General features: G+C 42.8%; 1 protein-coding gene across 1 annotated transcript in view; it reads right to left on the bottom strand.

The window, feature by feature from the left end:
* Positions 1–18,696, bottom strand: part of GFM1 (G elongation factor mitochondrial 1) — a 572,440-nt gene that overhangs the window by 236,870 nt on the left and 316,874 nt on the right. Inside the window, exon 12 of the mRNA XM_069618451.1 lies at positions 8,215–8,352. Coding sequence (XP_069474552.1) covers positions 8,215–8,352 — 138 coding nt within the window. The remainder of the gene's footprint in view (positions 1–8,214; positions 8,353–18,696) is intronic.

Here is an 18,696-nt window from a genome sequence, read left to right as displayed (position 1 = left end):
TTTGGGATATTGTGGCACTCGAATGGGCAACGTATGCCAAGAACAATAACGTGCAATCCTTCGCGAGGAACTGGGAAGAAACATTGGTATATCTCAAGGGGGACTTTCGAATTGGGTGGCGCCCTCAGAGTTTTCGACTTCTGGATCTGCAGTAAACATCCACGACTGGCCTGCGGACGTAACGGTCAAAGGACAAAGCCAAGCTGCTACAGGGGGGTACGGTGGGGGGGTTGGAAAATTGGGAGACCTATTGTTCTTGTTACAAAACTATTAACTTTGGCGATTGGTCCATGGGGTAATGGATCAAGAACACAGTAACGCTGCCTTCAACGGGGGGTGGGAGGGAGTTGGGAAATATAAGTTATTTGTTGTTAAACCAATAAAAATATGTTTTTAAAAAATATACATTTTTAGGAACTACTGTGAAGATCAAATGTACTGCAGATCTGGAGTTATCTTAATGTTATGTAAGCAGTGGTTAATAGGTAATAATTATTTTACAAATCTGAGGATGAGATGAAGTTTGGAATCAGAGGGTTGGAAAAAGAAATAAAAGTATCCTATTGAGGATAAAGACTTATTCTAGAAGAAAAAGCTATTTGAAAACATTACGCTAGAGTTCCTAAGTAAAAGAGTCTGAGATGAGAGAGACTCAGATGCTAAGTAAGTGGTGCGAGGCACTTTATTTGCTTTTTCTCAATTAATAATACAGATCCAACTAGGTTTCTGCACCTGGAGATCCTCTCAGTATCAGTCTTCTCTTGGTGTATGGCAGCGTTCATTCACCCTTTTGCCTGTTCTTCATCTGATCTCTCCAACTTAATGAGCATAGCAGTACGGTGGGCTCCTGTCTTCTGCTTCTTCCTCCTAGAAAGCAGATAGGCAAAATGACAAAATGTAGCCAGCGCAACCTCTTTTGTAACAGATTGGATCAGCCTTGTCTAATCCCAGTCTGAATTTCGTTGCAATCCATTCCCCTTCCCCGTAAAGTGCCCCCCCCCACCGCATTTTTCTCCAATCCTACTGCTAGACTGGTCCGCCATGACACCCTCTCCAAGTTGGTGTCTGTACTTTGATTAGATATTGTATCCGCCATCATGCCGTGCTCTGTTAGTGTCGCTATTCTACGGTAAAGGGTTTGAGTGTGTATCGGGTGTCGTCTTTATCGGCGCGGCTCTAGGCAGCCCTGAGGCGTTACTCGAGCCAATATCAGTGCCAGCTTCCTAGTTATGCGTGGCCTGGGTGTCCTGGGCCATTTTGCCGAGATCAGGGTTGACGGCCTGAACGGCGCCCTAGGCCGTGTTGCCGACATCTGGGCTGACTACTTGAACAGAACTAACTACCCCACTTTTTACTGTGGCCAAAACGCCCCCTGTAGCGTTCTACTGTTTGGGACCGTGAACGGTTCTTAATGCAGGGGCTCTCTCACCATCTGTCGCCACCATCTCAAATAACCCACCACCAGGATTCAACCGACAGGGCAGATCACAAGCCCTGGAGAGATAATCAGCCACAAGTTAGAACACGGTAGGTCGATGCAAGGTCACGTAAGAAAATGGCAGAGTCTAGAATCAGTGAAGGACACGATACATCGAGTCCTTGTGAACCGCCAACCATTGTAAAGGTGCGTAATCCTTATAAATGGTAAAAGACTGTCCCAGCAGGAAGTAGCACAAAGATTCCACTGCCTACTTACTGGCCAAACACACTTTCTTGATTGTGGGGTATGGGAGTTTGTGCGGGAGCAGTTTCCGGCTGATAAAACAGACTTCCCTAAAGTACTCCAAGACTGCACCCAGACCACAACCGGAAGCATCTATATGTAAAAAAAAAAAACAACTTCGGAAAAGTCTGGACACCTCAAAATAGGATGTTGGGAGAGGTCATTCAAGCGGATGAAGGCTTGCTTCACCCTCTCATCCAGTGATAAGTCTCTTTTGTGTTGGGACTTTTTTTGTATTCGATAAAGTCATCGTTTTGATGGATTCCATTTTGTCTACTTGTGGCCTGATTTTGCCACGTCTCACAGTATACCCCATGTACTTAGTTTGCGTGGTACCCAGTACAGTCTTTTTCAAGTAGATTTGTAACCCATCTGTCTCCAACGTTTTGACTACCTATGTTAAATGGGTCAAATGATATTCCCATGACCCACGGAAGACAATTATATTATCTCGATACGAGGCAGCGTATTTCTCATGAGGCTTCAATATTTTGCCCATTAACCGTTGGAAGGTCGTCTCTGCTCCGTGAAACCTAAAGGGCAATACCATGACTTGATGCAGTCCTTGAGGATTGGCAAAGGTGCCTTTTTCAAGATCCCTAGCTCATAGCTGTATCTGCCAGTATCCCTTGGTTAAATCAATTGTACTCGGGTATTGTGCCCTCGCTAGGTTTTCCAGGCGTTCATCTACTCTTGGCATTGGATAAGCTTCATACACCGAAATGTCATTCAATTATTGGAATTCCATACAGAATCCTTTTGATCTATCAGGTTTCAGTACTAAAACTATGGAGGAGCACCAGGGGGCTCACGGAAAGTTACATTATATTGAGCTTCATAATTTCTTCCATTTCCTGCTGTATTATTTTTCTTTTGGCTTCAGGTATCCAATATGGCCATAGTCTGATCATTTTTTTGGGGATAGTGTAAATGGAGTGCCTCACCAGTGCGGTACGGCCAGGCATGACGGTATCTGGTGGGACGGTCGATTAGTTCTGTTCTTTTCCATTCCAGAAGGTTGGCTTCCCATTTCAGATCCCCTAAACTCACTCTGGGTTGGTGGGGAAATATCTCTATGTGGTCTGCTTGGCTCGAAGTAATGAGAGCCATTGAAACTGTAGATTTGTTCCATTCTTTTAGGATATATATGTGGTCGTTTTTCTCTAGTTGGGCTTGGTCAGGTTGGCTCATCCGATAGTTCACTGGCAATGGAGCATGGACTATGGAGTACGGACCCTGCCATTTGGCAACATTTTGTTATCACTAGTCGACAGTAAAACAAGTACATTATCCCCGGTTAGAATGTTCTGACTCCGCTTTTCTTGTTGTATTATTATTCTTGTTTGTTTCGGGCCAAACCTAGATTGGTGTCGGACAACTCTCTGGGTTAGTCTACATGAATTAAGGTCTTGATATATTCTGTGGGTGGTTGTTCCTCTTGTTCTTCCCATTCTTCTTTCACTATGTTCAAGATGGTTGTAGGTTGTCTTCCGAAGAAATGTTCAAATGGGGAGAACCCGGTAGAGGACTGTGGAGTATCTCTTAACACTTTTAAAACCAGGCGCAACGTCATGTCGCAGTTCCTACTCATTGGTTGCGTTTATCTCTTTAGCATTTGTTTAACTGTTTTGTTGTACCGTTCCACCAGTGGTAAACATAATTAGACAATTTCTGTATGTGCATTTGATGGGACACTTGGCTCATCATGGTGGACATAAAATGTGTCTCTTGATCTTTGACAATCTACTTGTGTATACCTACTGTGGAAAAAAACAGTATCAGCGCGTTGCTTCCTTGTTTGGCCTATGTACCCCTCATAGGAAAGGCTTTGGGGTATCTAGTGGCATAATCCACTAGAACCAGGATATACTGGTGCCCTCTACTCGCTGGTTCTAGGGGACCCAACAAACTGACTTCTGTCCTTTGAAATAGCACCTTGATGAGAGGCATGTGCATTAGCGTGGCATTAAGCGATGTATAGGTGCTGGTTAGTTGACAGGTGGGTCAGTTTTTGCAACACTAGAGATAGCAGGCCAATAGAACCTTTTCATCAGGATGCGTTGGGATTTTTGTGAGGCAAGATGGCATCTTCTCAGGAAGCTTTTGGAACAAGCAATTGTTCTTTTTCTTGATGGTCCTCTGTGTAATAAACAGTGATATTATCTGTTTTGTTTCTTAAACCAAACCCCCTCTCAGGATTATCTGGCCCCATCTCTTGATCTGCTTTGGTTTTGGCTGTTCGGAGGGTCTCGTCTGTCAAGAAATTGGCTTGTAAAGACGATATCCTCTCTTCTATATACCACCCCACTATACTGTTTTGGTTAATGGCAAATCTCCAATTACGTTTTCCCTGTCTGATTATTTTCCGGGTTTTCTGGGGTCGCATGGTTGAAGCGGTTAAGTCATCATTATGGAAGGGAGCCTCCCTCGGCCAGTCATATCTTCTCCTTGCCCTTATGTCTTGGAATTGCGGTAAGTCAGACCCGATCAGTACAGAGGCTGGCAGAGCAGGAATTAAGGTGGCCCGTATAACTCCGGCTCTCTCCTTTAACTTGTAGTTAACCACCTTAGAAGGATATATTTTTAAATCCCAATGTACGCATTTAATTCTTATCGGGCGTTGTCAGTCTACCCCAGTGTTACTTACCTGAGGAATGATGGTGGTTTGTTGGCTTCCACTGTCCAGCACTCCCTGTGTATGAACGCCATCCACTTGTGCTTCCATCGTGTATGGACATTTTCGCCCTGTGAAAGTTCTTGATTGCACTGTCCTGAATTCCATAGGCATCGGGTGGGTACTCTTGACAGAACCGTGCTATGTGTCCCAACTCACCACACTCGAAGCACAGCGTTTGTCTGAGTCCTACTTGTGTGGATAAACTGTGCATTTCAACCATTGCCATTTTCTCCTCAGGTGGTTTTAATCACAGATTTATTTATTTTTTTCTGTTGTGACTGTTCGGGTCGGGTTTATTCATATGAGGGTCACATTACCCCAACACCCTTGCAAATCCAGCTTTTTGATAAGCTGAGGCAATGTTGATAGCGTTGGTTAGACTTGGTCGGTGGGGTTGACGTACTCCTTGTTGAATTAGTGCTGGCAGGGCATTCAGGAACTGCTCTAGTATTATCTTCGCTGTCATGTAGGCCATGAAGAAAGTGGCTTGCTTTAATTTCTCAGTTATGTCTTTAAGCCTGTAGAATAATCTAGGGGTCAGGAGTCTAGTTTCTGTGAGTTTCACCCGATATTCAGACCCAAATGCTCCAATATATCTCTTTTTATGTCGCCATACAGGATATCTCCTGTAGGACTGGTGGCTTGCTAATCCCCCTGCATGGGTCCTGAAAGCAGAGGGGCAATTGCCCCCACCTGTCTTGGGGCCACTGGGTGTGTCCGGCCATGCATTTGAAATTCATGTAAAAGAACGCTGGGTTGTCTCCTTATAGATATTTTTGCAACACTGAGGAAGGTATTACTGGATGTACCCTTGAAATTGTTGCGACATTCATTAACTGCAATAGTGTTTCTTGGTGTTTTTCCTGTGCAGTGGTTTGTCTGGCCCCTTGCAACTGTATACCCTGTTGGAAGGCTTGTCTATCTGCCTGGGATTGCTGGCTCTGCAATTGTACCAGTAGCGGAAGCTGATGCTGCCCATCTGTCAAAGTCTTAAAATGTCCTTCATGGCACGCTCTATCCCACTGCTGACACCACTTAGTGAAATGAGAAAGACTCAGGCGCCAAGATGGTGGTACAAGGCTCTTTATTTGCTTTTTCTCAATTACTATTACAGAACGAACTTGGTTTCCTAACCTGTAGATCTTTTTAGTATCAGTCTTTGCTTAGGGTAAGACAGGCTCCATTGACCACTTTGCCTGATCTTCCTCTGATCTCTTGACTAAATGGCCCAGCAATAGGGTGAGCTCCTGTTGTCGGGCCTCTTCATGCTAGAAAGATAGAATGACACCATATATCCAGTGAAACCTCTTTTGTAGTGAATTGGATCAGCCTTGTCCAACCCCAGTCTGAGTTTTATTGGAATTTCTCCCCCTTTCTCGTCAGGTGGCACCCCAACCCCATTTTCCTCCAATCCTACTAGTAGATTGGTCTGCCATGACATCCTCCCAAAGTCAGTGTCTGTATTCTGATTGGATATTTTGTTCGCCATTGTGTCTGGTGCTGCGAGTGTCGCCGTGCTACGGTAAGGCGTTTGAGTGTGTGTATCGTGTGTTGTATCATTGCTGCGTCTCCAGGTACCTCTGCAGAGTTACTCGAGCCGGAGTCAGCACCAGATCCCTGTTATGCATGGCCTGGGAGTCCTGGGCTTTTTTGATGAGATTAGGGTTGGCATCCAGGGCTGTGTTGCCAAAATCTGGGCTAGCGACTTCAACGGAACAAACCGCCACACTCTTCACCGTGGCCCCAATGCCCCGTGGAGGGTTATTCAGGTCGAGCCTGTGAATGGTCAGAACTTGATCTTCGTGAGACTGGTATGTTAAGCCTAGAATTGAAGATCCCACATGCATTACATTTTTGTAACACAAGAGTGTTAATAAGAAGTGCAGACGTTATGTTGAACCTCAAACTGGGGTTCTCAACAGGGCCCATAATGTATATGGGATACTGATTGCTTGTTGCAGAAGCATCACATTATGAATTTGGTCTTGACATGTGACCCTTTATTCAATGGAGAACTGCAGACCTCTCGATTTTCTCATTGAGCCCTGGAATGCGCGAGCATACTTGGAAGTATCCATATTTCTTCTTCTCTGTAATTTTAAGTTGCAGTATTTTATATTCTTTTTTCTAACCTTAATCCTCAATAGGGCACTTTTTGTCTGTATTTTTCCAGAACCCTTTCCATATCAGACCCTCTTCTGATTTGTAAAGGTACCATTACCTGTTAGCCATTGTTTACATCACATTTCAAGTAACATCAGACCTGCTGTAAAGAGCATCAAAGTAGTTCATAAATTACTATTTATTTAAATTAAATGTGTTACCACATTATAATACTAGTTTTAGTATTATTTGATTTACCAAAAGAATATTCTTCTGGCATTGATGCCTTGCTTGATGACTGATCTTTAAACCTTGACACCCCTTATGAAGACTAGCCATGCTTAGAACCTAGTCTAAACATGTTATTTGTCACTGATAACCATACCAACTAGTGAGTTTAAAGAGTAGCTTAGGAGGTGATGGGGGCTTTTTTTGGAGTACAAGACGTGATAGAACTTCAGAATCTCACTGCGAGCCAGGTGGTGGAAATGGACGTCTTTTGTTGGTGACATCATAGAGAAAAACCTAGACATCAAAGGACCTGGTTTCCAGTGAGCAGGTCTACATTAGTAGGCTGTCTTACACCAGGCTATCTCCCAATGGCAGGCAAGTGTCTATTGAGACTCGAAGTTAAATGGAGCTCCGTGTGGTGACGGTGTACCAGTGTCACTCAGAGGTATCAATTGGGGGTGTCAAAGTGGCCCCATGGGAAACCAAGGGATCCAGCTTATGCCTTTTTTGGGGGATGTTGCCCTCACATTTGAGGACTCACCTAAAAAACGAGCACAGCTTTTCCCCTGACTGGATGCACTCCATATTTTTCAATCACCTATAGGACATTTTCTGCCAAAATACTGAAACTCTTCCACGGTGGGTGCGTGTGGAAGGGAAACAAGTGGTTTTCCTTGAACTCCCTATTTCCCCCACTTCAAGATGCATACTTTAAAAACAATATTACTTATGATATGAGGGAAGAAAATAGGGAAAAATCAGGCTGTTTAGCCAAGACCCAGAGAAAGACAAATCTATGGAAAATGGAGAACTTTTTCAAACACTGTGGAAAACACTTGTTCTGCAGCTGTGAAGCAATGTTTTTCAAGTTCCTAAACTCACACACTCAAAAATTACTGACTTTACATTGCAGTCTGAGAGTCAGAAACAGCTTAGCTATGTTAATGTGAGGTGTATATTATAAATCCACCCCTAGATGTTTCCATGATTTGTCTTTTCCCTTAGTTTCTCAGTTTAGGAAACTTTGAATAGAGCACTTACATGGTTTTTGGATGAAAAACATTGCCAAGTTAAAACAAATAATAATATAGCCAAATATACGGAAATCCTGCAAAAATGTTATGCTTCTATTGTTAAAAATGTTTTAAGATCCCACATATACAGGGATATCTGTGTTTCTAAATATTAAATGGAGATTCTTTGATAAAGACAATTGTTTATGGCAACCACTTTGAATTCCTATTCCTCCCTGATTGTTTTGAGTCCTCTACTAATAATGTGGTAAAAGTCTTTGAAAAGTTTGCAATAAGAAAATCAAAGTGTGATGAATGAATTACTGTGTTATGAGCACTCCCTCTCTCATGCAACACACAGACGCGCGCGCGCACACAAACACACACACACACACACTTTAACAAGGCTTTGTACACAAATGTTCACCTTGAGTGAAAAAATAATGTTATTGCTTGCGATAAGTTACCTGTGCATAGATTTCAAGGTGCAGTTCGCCCATTCCAGAAACAATGGTCTCTTTACTCTCAAGGTCATAGTGGATTCGAAATGTAGGATCTTCTCGGGCAAACCGGTTAATTCCTTTTGAAAATTTGTCAAGATCATTCTTTAAAAAGAGAACAAATATTAACAACCAAACAAGCTTTCTTCAAATTCAAGACCACAATCCTGCAGCAAAATGTCAAAGTCACATTTAAACAATAATCCAAAATACACTACCAAAACAACGATATCAAGATCTTCTAATGGAATGTTGGGATGTAGAGACATATCGGGCTGCCCCAAGATTAGCATACATAACATCAATTCACTTTCCCAATGCAAAATGTCAATTCATCCAAGTCATTTTTCTAAATATTTTTTATAGCCACTCTATTTCACCACTTACATCTTACACTTCCTGTCCTTTTCCCCTCTTCTAGCTCCTCATATTTCTACATATTCTTTACATCTGTGTAGGGCTATTTGTTTTGTTTATATTATTACTATAAGAAAATAGTACCAACTAGGTATCCCAATGAATAATAACCGTGAGCACACGTTATGAGGTAGGAATTCTTGGTCAGACAGTACAGCCTCTAGAGCTACGTTTTAAGGTGTCAGTTTCAATAAATAACATGTGAGACAGGGTCTAACACATACAAAACAGAGACCCATTATCAAAGCAGGCATCTTGCCCCATAGCTGGAACTGTCAGGCTTACTAGTCAGGGCAACATGCTGCACTGAGTTTTTGAAAACACAATGAAATGTACAGCTACTTTAGGTCATCTTTAAATAAATACACCAAATGGGGTTATCCATCGATAAAGTCACCTAGGAAAAGGTCACCAGGGGACGTTTCCCCAAATTTGCACCCCTATGAACATCAAGCACATTCCTCAAATATTCTAGGACTGGAGTTAGAATAGTAATTAATACCTTTCCTAGAATATGTGGGGAAGGCTTTTAGTGGTGCAGGGAAAAGAATGTGTCTACCTGGTAGGGGAAATGTTCACATAGAACCGCAAATGGCAGCCATACAACTGACCATGAAGCCATGTTGAAGGTTCTAAAATGTAGTCATACAGTTTTTACCAAAATATAATATTTTTTACTGTTACATCATCTGCTTATTTTCTAGTGGAAACATTTTTCCCCCATCTAATTTTCCACATTGTTGGGTCATTTTTCTAGCAGCAAAGGGGCAAAGATTGCATTTTCTATTACTTTTCGCTAACAAATGTGCTTAACTATTCATCCTGCCCACTTATTTACTTATAACAGAGGTATAATTTGTTTACGTACAAAAGGAACAGTAAAATTAAAATTGTGTGTTAAAACGTTAAACTATAAAAAAAAAAAAAAGGCCCTATTAAGGGTCGTACACCAGTGGATCTCTCACTGGTAAAGCTAAAAATGCATTTCTCTTTTTCCAAGCCTGCAACAAAAAGGTCCCAGTACAATAATGTGATAGTTCACTTCCTCCCACCAAACAAAGACCGAGGGCCACTTTAACCATTCTCACATGCAATTGTTTAAAAAGTGGTATCAGCCAGTTTCTCCTGATGTTGGCATAGGCTGGACAGAACAGGATAAAGTGCACAATGCTCTCTTCCTCCTTAGGACAAAAAGGGACAAACTACTGGATTACTTGGGTTCTATATGTACTTTAGACTAGTCCAGGGTAATATACCAATACGCAACTTAATTTATAGGGCCTTCATTAGCTTCCCCTGCATACTATCAAGATAACTTTCAAAGCCAGAGGCAATTTTCCTGGATTGAAACGGGGCCAAGCTAGCTGAGCATATCAGTTTCGCCCTGGACACTCTCTCTCCCATCCAACCACATTGACCTTTTTGAATAAAACTTTGAAATCAGTTGGGATCGATTTGGGCTGCAACCTGTAGCCTTCCATCCCCATAACAACCAGCTCTTTTCTTATGTCTTGAACCAGGGTAGATCACGCTCTCCCGGGTGAGTCAAACCATCCCTCACAGCCCTTCTATAGTGATCCAGATTACCATTTGACCATACTCTGGCCCATAGGGATGCTGGCCTTGTTCGACAGACAAACCCAATGCCCTGTAAACCCAGTTCCCATAAAACCGGGATATTGGGCACATTGGCCGACTGCCCTAATAAGGACTTAAAAAATGTCAACTCAGCCACCTGGAGCATGCCCAAATTGCACATGCCCCAGAGCACGGCCCCATAAAGGGCTGCCTGCCGTACTTGGCTCATGTAAATCTGTAGAATGACGCTAACTGGACCTACCCCATGGGCCTGTGTAAATCTGAGTACAGCCACACCACACTTTGCCAATTTTCGCCCTGCCAGCCTTACCTAGTTGCTTCAGGCACAGTTGGCCGTCACTCGATCCCCCAGATAGTCATAGTTTATTACCTGCTCAATAATGCCACCTCTCAGACAGACTTTGAGCCCAGGGATTTTCCTAGTCCCCTTTTTACTGAACACCATTGACTGTGTTTTATGCATGTTTATTGCAAGCCCATTTTCCTTGCAAAAACTTTCAAAGGTGGCCAGTTTTCTTTGGAGACCCCTAGGAGTCAGTGAGAGGAGTACCGCATGATCCACAAATAGGAGAATAGGTATTGGCTCAAATGCAAGTAATGGGGCATTGTTCTGCTCGTGCATCAGGCGAGGGTGCAGCCCTGTCCGACGCCCACATCTATTTTACTTCTTGAAGATGTGTGGCCATCTGGTGAGTACCTAATTGCCACCCCATTATTATTATTATAAAGTGACTGCATGCCTCTTAGGATACCGACGGGAAGACCCTTGTTAAATCAGCGCATTCCACAGTTTTGCTCTGGGTATGCTGTCAAACGTGTTCAAATCCAAAAGAAATGCGTATATGTTCATTGATTTTAAAGCCACGTACTTGTCCAAAATCAGCTGGAGCCCCAATACTTGATCTGATACCACGCTAGAAGCTGGCCTACAGATGATGCAAGGCCCCCACCTCCACGTTCCATGCCAATAAATGCCCAAGGACCGCCTTGGCAAACACTTTGCCCCCTGCATCCAGGAGGGAGACGGGTCGGTACCCATAGCCCTTCTTGAAAAAGGGGACCATGATTGCTAGGGTCCATGAGTAGGGCACCCTACTGGCTTCCAGCAAAACATTAAAGAACTTGTACAAATACGGAAGCCATATGGTCACCTCGGTATACAGTGTTTATATCGAATCCCAATATATCTAATCTTTTATCTTGAAAACCCTTATAGTGAATGTATTTAGGTTGGGGTAAGGGGTTTAATTTTTTGAGGAAACAGTCAGGATGGGCTTTAAGTGTGGGAAACAGGGATTGGGGGATAATCCCAAACACCTCCAAAAAAAAATACATTCACTATAAAGATTTTCAAGATAAAAGAATCGATATATGGCCTTTCGTTATACATTACCTTGATATAAAGAGATGTAACCGGTCACCACCTGCCTACACCACTCTGCCGGGACCATATCTGGACCCAGCGCTTTCCCCCCGTTTCTGCAATAATAGGACAACCTCAATGTCACGCATGATCAGCACAAGGGGAGCAGTGTCCCCCACCCCAGATCCTCCAGAGACTCTGCCAGGGTCCAACCGAAGGACCAGGCTTTCTGCCTTGTAGAGGATGCCAAAGTGATCAACCCAGGCAGCCTCTGGGATACTTCCCATTGCTAGGTTCCGACTGCTGCTCTTCGCAACTTCAATAAGGGGCCAGAAACTTCTAGAGTTGCCAGACTGTTACCGACTGGGATTGGCCAAGAGAAACACAGACACAGAGAACTTCCGTACCCAAGTTTATTTATGTTGAACAACTCAAAATAAACCAGTTTCTTCAATATCAGTCCAGGCTGGGGTGGTGGTTAACTCACTAGGAGACCCCCAATCCGTGGCCGTTTCTGTTTAGCAGGACAGTTCGATAGGTCAGTCCTGAACTCTACTGGTCTGGGTATACCTCCCTTGGTGGCGGGGTTCTGCGTGCTTCGCTCCTTCGCGTTCTGCCGTGTCTCTGGCAGGCCCTCGAGCACACCTCGTTCCACGCCTTCCGGTCCGGCACAGAAGGTACCAAAATAAAGTAAGCAATATAAAGCAAAAATGTGTCATCCCCCGGTAGCAGCGACCACTGTGCTCTCTGATGCTGCTGGAAGTTCTCTGCAAGCACCTTTCCTTCACACAGACTTAAGAGGCCCGAAAAAGATTGTCCCAGAGTTTATCCGAGTACGCTGCCTTCTTAGCCTTGAGGAGCTTGCGATGTAAGGCCCTTGCTGCGATCAGGGCCGATGTGCCCTGCTCCCCCCAGCCCTTAGCCTTCTCGATCAAGCCCTTTTAGCAGCGCGGCACAAACTGTCATACCATAGTGTGGATCCCTTCATGCACTTGAATGAGTTGATCAGCGTTGTTAACCTCACTGCTACAAAAAAGCTCAAGCAGAGGCAGGATGCTTGCGTGCCTGGTAATTTAGATTCTTGGTCTAGTAAGTGCCACTTGATAGGACACCTGGCACTACCTGGCGCAGTAAGAATCTTTGTTTGCCCATGAGCCTCTCTCCTTGCAGTAAACAATGTAACTAGTACAGAGACTACAATGGGATTGTGGTCACTTTCTCGCCTCTTTAGCACACAAAAACCTTGCAGGTAACCAAGATTCCACATTCACCAGAATGTAATCAGACTACATTTGGGGTACATACCATAAGTTGTACTTGCCGGGAATTCGTTTGGGAATCTGCCATTGCATGGCCTGCGACCCAACTGCAAGAACAATCTCGCTACCAGCTGAAAGAACAATCTTGCTACTTCCTTGGCAGATCTATAAACTCTTTTTTAATGTTCTGCCACCAGGTCCCCCACCCCCCATCTCGCGCCCACCTCATCCACGATCCCTTCCATAATATCAATATGTTCAAATTGGAGATTTAAATCACCACAAATAATAATTTGTATCAAACCAGTGTGACTTTCCCTCCATTTTGTTACTCTTTCTTCCAAAAATAATAGCAAGGGATTACTTGTGGTGGCATCATGGCGATTATACAGACTGATAAACCATAAGTTGAGACCCAGCAAGACAACGCATTCCATGTAATCACCAAGAACAATAGGAGACATATATATATTGTTGGAAATATTTTTACATTAACTCACAGATTCAACCCACCACTTTGGCACCCTTATTTCCCCTTTAACGTTGGTAAATTAAATGATACAAAGCCCTGGATATTGTCGGCCCCAATGACCATGTCTCTTGCAGGCCTATAATATCATAAACATTTACCAGATCCAACCACGCAGGGTCTTCCATGTAATTCTAAATGCTGCTATGTTCCATGACATCCTCCGCATTGATTCCAGTGGCCTAGGCAAAGAGGCTGAAGGTAATTGTACAAACTTAAAATCACACCCAGAATCGGGGCTCTGTGTTACACCAGCAGAGAGTTTGCAATTTCATTGGTTATTCGAATTCACAGAGCTTTGCAGCCCCAGAAGTAGTCTCTCTAGTCCTACCTACTTCATTAGAGGAACATACACCTAGACTGTGCAAACTAAGCCTCTCAAGTGGGTGGTCCGCAATAAAGTTACTCACCAGTGAGGTATGCAGAGAGCCCTTTAAGTTAACTTCATCATGGGTCTTGGCTGTTTGTTTGTGACAAACTGTTACCCGAAAACCCAACTTATACAGCATGCTCGAACACAGATATAATAGAGTGGCCACCACGGGTGATGTCAACCAGCAAAAAGGACCTATTTAAGAACGCACTCTTTGCTTTCGGACTCATTTCCTCAATTTTTACTCGGTTCCTGAGGTAACATTCAGTGCCACGATCACTACGGCGTGGGTCCCAAGCAATAGATGGAAAAGCCGGATTTGGGCAGGGAAATGGAGGCGTCGGTGCGTCCAGTCACTGCAATGGACCAGACGGTGCAATCGGAGGATCCTGAGGTACAGATATAAGATGGTTTTGTGTCTACCTCTTATTATTTGACTCATATCCACTTTGTAGTAGCATAGATGGTGCTACAGGGGGCGGAAGAAGGAGAAGCCAGGAGTCAATGGGCCCATGGTCCAAATGTAACCAGCATGTAATTAGATGCATCAATGGATGGCCGAGAAGCATCTACGGCTGGCGGGCAAGTCCGCGAGGCTAAGTTCTTGTTCTGGCGCCTTTTGAATGTCGTTTTTATTTATTCGTGCCTGTGGAGGGCTATTCATCATTATATCATTCTTCTTGGATTCCGCGGTTACTGACACTGGATCCGATGCAGTAACAGGCAGAGTTCCAGGGAGACGTTGGCCCATTTGTGGGACCTTTCACTTGGGCAACAACGTACTGGTCCATGTTTTCGTCGACCTGTGGTATCGATAATTGGGCTTCACATCTCTCTGGTGCACCTGCCATGAGTCGAACAGGGTCAATGCTGCATCCAATATAACATCCACCACTTTTGCCAAAATCCTTGTTGTCTCAAAATGATCCTCTGCCAAGTTAGTACATAGCACCAAAAGAGCGTCTAATTTATACATGAGGACATTTAATGTTGATACTCGTGGAGATTGATCAAAGATCTGGCATATATCAGCGCCAATGACATGGTACTGGTCTGTCTCCCACTATGAATTCCCTCTGTAAGGGGTTGTATATTCCCAAGGTTGGGTCTGGCAGATGAATTAGCTCCAATGACTTTGTCTGGCTCTGTGGTAACTGTTTGTTGTGCATTTCTTTGGAGTATGTGACAAATTCAGGAGGGATTCATTGTTGTCAATAAGTGGGCAGGTGGGAGGTGTACTTTTCCCAGTACTGGCAGCACCCACTGCACCCACCAGCAGTGGGTGCTCATTGACTGGTATAACCTCAGACACTGCTGCTAATCACTTTTCACTAACAAATGTGCTTAACTATTCATCCTACCCACTTATAGTATTAGTACCAGAAGTATTAGTTGTACTGCTAGTAGGAGTGTTATAACTGCTACCAACAACGGCACCACTACAACCAATAGCAGTGGCTCTACTATCAGCAATATTACTGCTACATGACGAAAACCAAATCTAATCGGGAATTACCTCTAGAAAACACATTTATAGAGAGAAAAGGCCTCAACAACACTATAGGACATGCTATTGAAAGTTTCATGGGTATTTCAACATATAGTGGTACATGGAGAGGTTAACATGCAATAGAAAAAAAACATGGCTATTCTAGGAATAATATAACAATATACTTTGAAATATGCAAACTAAAAAGCAGTAAGGTTACCCTAAGAATAAAATAAAAGCTTTTGCAAAGCCAACAGTTTTTGCGCTTGTAAAGGCATTAGATATGCATTTGACAAAAACTGCCATCACATGCTTAGCTACTCAACCCATTTACCAACTGTTATTTGCTTATGGGTTAAACATAAATTGGGTGAGTAGGGGGAGCTTTTGTGGTCAACCTGGGGTTGCTGAGGTGAGCTTATTAGCGGCGATGAGCAAAGTTGGTGTTTAATTGCTAGGACGAGCATGGAGCAAATTTGCTGGAGTGAACCAAGATGTAGGTCAATTGCTGGGGTGAATTTAGGAGGCTGGGCGTGAGCTTGGAATGTTGGTTCAACTACACTTTGTTATGTACCATCTGTATAAGCTTATATGTAATCTAAGTAAGCAGTCTGGGACTGAAAAGGAGACTGAAAGTGAGGTGTGAGATTGCTTGATCATCTATCGCAAACTATGTTCATCTAAAACTATCTTCCAGGAACAGGAATAATGACGCCATTGCCCTATGAATGCTTGGAGAGTATGGTGGCCCCTTTAGGAATGAGGTTGGAAGTTTAGACCAGAGTGTTTCAGGAGCTAGATGGGGTGGCACAGTTCAAGCAAGGCATATGGTAATGAGGGATGTAATTTATGAGAGAGTGAAAATAGAAGGGATGTTGCTTCTAGAGAAAGCACTTCCCATCAGACAATCATGTAGTTTAACAGGTAAGGAATCAAGCACAACCCTAGAAAGGCGGCCTCCTCATTCTGGGTGTATGGCACAGAGGTAACCCCCCCCCATGCTTCCACATCCACCCCTCAATGAATAGATCTGTGACACTTGAAGAGTCACCTGAGGCACACACACTTAAGCGCTTACTTGTGGGATCGTTTTTGGGGTGAATCTGGAATCAAGGGGAGTCAAGCAAGTAATGACCAAACTGAAAACCATTAGGAATCAAAATCATACTTAAAATTTATTTTTAAAAAGTCCAATATGATTTTTAGTGGCAAGAGGTAAGAATGTAAATCTAAATACACTCAAATAATCTGGCTACTAAAGTGGTTAAGTTTTCTAGATATTTGGGCATTAATATTGATACCATGCTTTCATGAACCTGAGCAGTGCTTTTGACAAAAGCCAATAGAGCAAATTATGTCAGGTGCTCAGGTCTATGAAAGCACCACCTGGCATCTTAGATATGCTCAGGATTATCAATCAAGGCAACCAGGCTTGTGTCAGGAGTGGAAGTATGGGTCATTGCACATCTTGTTTTCCCATTAGATCTGGGGTGCGCCAAGGTTGTGTACTGGCGACTCTGTTGTTCTCGCTCTATATTAATGGCCTGCATGGGGCACTTCTGGGGTGCAATGCAGACTTAACAAAAATAGATCTCTCATTTTTTTCTGCTTTAGCCTATGCTGATGGTATTGTGTTACTAGCTCGCACCCCAAAAGCACTACAGTGGCACATCAGCAAATACAACAACTTCATGAACGATCTAGACCTCCAAGTAAACACAACAAATCAGCAATATTGGTCTGCTGACAAAGTAAGAAGACTATTAAAACCCCACAAATGACTAGTAGCAACTGTGGTATACCAGAGGTCAATGGGTTTGATTAGCTGGGTTTTCGTTTCTCAGGGGGCGATCAGCTAACTCGCATCTAAAAAAAGGCCTTAGAATAAGGCAAACACTTGGTGGGATTTTTTGATCTATGAAAACGTTTAACGCCCAACCCGTTGATAAGATTTTGAAGATCTATATAGCAAAGGTTAAAGTCACTGTAAAGTATTGGTCTTCCGTATCAGGGTATGCAGACTAATCTGAACTACAAATGATACAAAATGGCTACTTGAAAAAGATACTAGGTCTTCCCAGTCCTCAACAAAGGTTGGGGTCCATAGAGAATTGGGATTGGACTTTTTAGAAGGCAAGTTATCCTTGGAACCAATGGCACATTGGCTACGTATATAAGGCCGAATTGATACAGTACTTACTAAAATCATGTATGAGAAATGGGCTGCATCTATCTTGTGGCACAAATATGTCAAGAGCTCCTTCAATCAAAAATCAATGAGAGTTAATTTTATTCCACTCAATTGCTACGATTCCCCATCCATACGCAGAGATCTTTATTCATGCATAAATTATCTCCCTCATCATCAAATGTAATCAATAGTACTGTCCAAAATGCCCAATAATAGACACATGATTATTGCCTTGGACAAAATAGAGGAATATTTATTAGGGAGTAACCATATGGCAGCAACCATTCTGTCTGGCATCCCTACATATTAGACGAAGAACACTGACACCAGTTCTAAGAAATGAAGGTTTTTCACATTGTCGCCCTGTGCTATATGTTTTATTAATGGCAGAATAGCAAGTTATAGCCTGGGTTACACTATCGTATCTGTGACCGGCGTGGAGCAGTTGTTCTAAATGCACTGGATTATCGAATTGCATTAGATGATTTTAGTAGAAATTGGTTTAAAACTTGATGTATCTTTTTTATATTGTATTTAGAGCACTTATGAATGGGGTATGTTGATGCATACTTATCTGTATTATGGAATGTGCAAATTCCGAATAAATGTAAACTTATTGCAAATTGGTATTTCCCAATAACTTCTATTAAATCAAAAGCTTTCTTTGTTTTAAATAAATATTGGGAAACATTTGACTTCACATCATTTCAGCATTGGTTTCCAAGATATGAAATCCGAATTATCCCACTGCTGATTTATGGAATGCCATGGACTGTTCACATGCAAGGTTTAATCCTAAGAAAATGCTACAGGTGATGAAATATACTATACAGCAGCTATTAGGCTTACATAGGTATTACAATGAATAGTTAAAAAAAAATGGAGGCAGCAATCTTACTTTTATGGCATTCATTAAGTTGCTGCAAAGAAGGCTCTTCATAAAGAGGTCTATATAAATATCAGAAAACAGAATTGCAGCCTAGAGGTAAGGACATTAAACAAATTATAAAAAATCTTAGTCAGAACAGATGATTCTGGCAAAGAAACATCACACTAACAGAATATTACATCATTATTGTGAATAACTTAATACAAATGTAAACTATTTCCGTTGAATTTCCGCCTAAACAACTACCAGTTCGGGAGGTGGAGGGAGCCTGGAAAGGGATACAAATAGAAGATTGGTATGTAGAATGCATGTTTTTAATGTGCCTGGCACTGCAGGATCA

This window comes from Ambystoma mexicanum, chromosome 10 (genome assembly GCF_040938575.1).
Source record: "Ambystoma mexicanum isolate Mex_15411 chromosome 10, UKY_AmexF1_1, whole genome shotgun sequence".
Classification (NCBI taxonomy): domain Eukaryota; kingdom Metazoa; phylum Chordata; class Amphibia; order Caudata; family Ambystomatidae; genus Ambystoma; species Ambystoma mexicanum.
The sequence above is the reverse complement of the archived record's forward strand: the minus strand, read 5'-3'. Positions and strand labels throughout refer to the sequence as shown.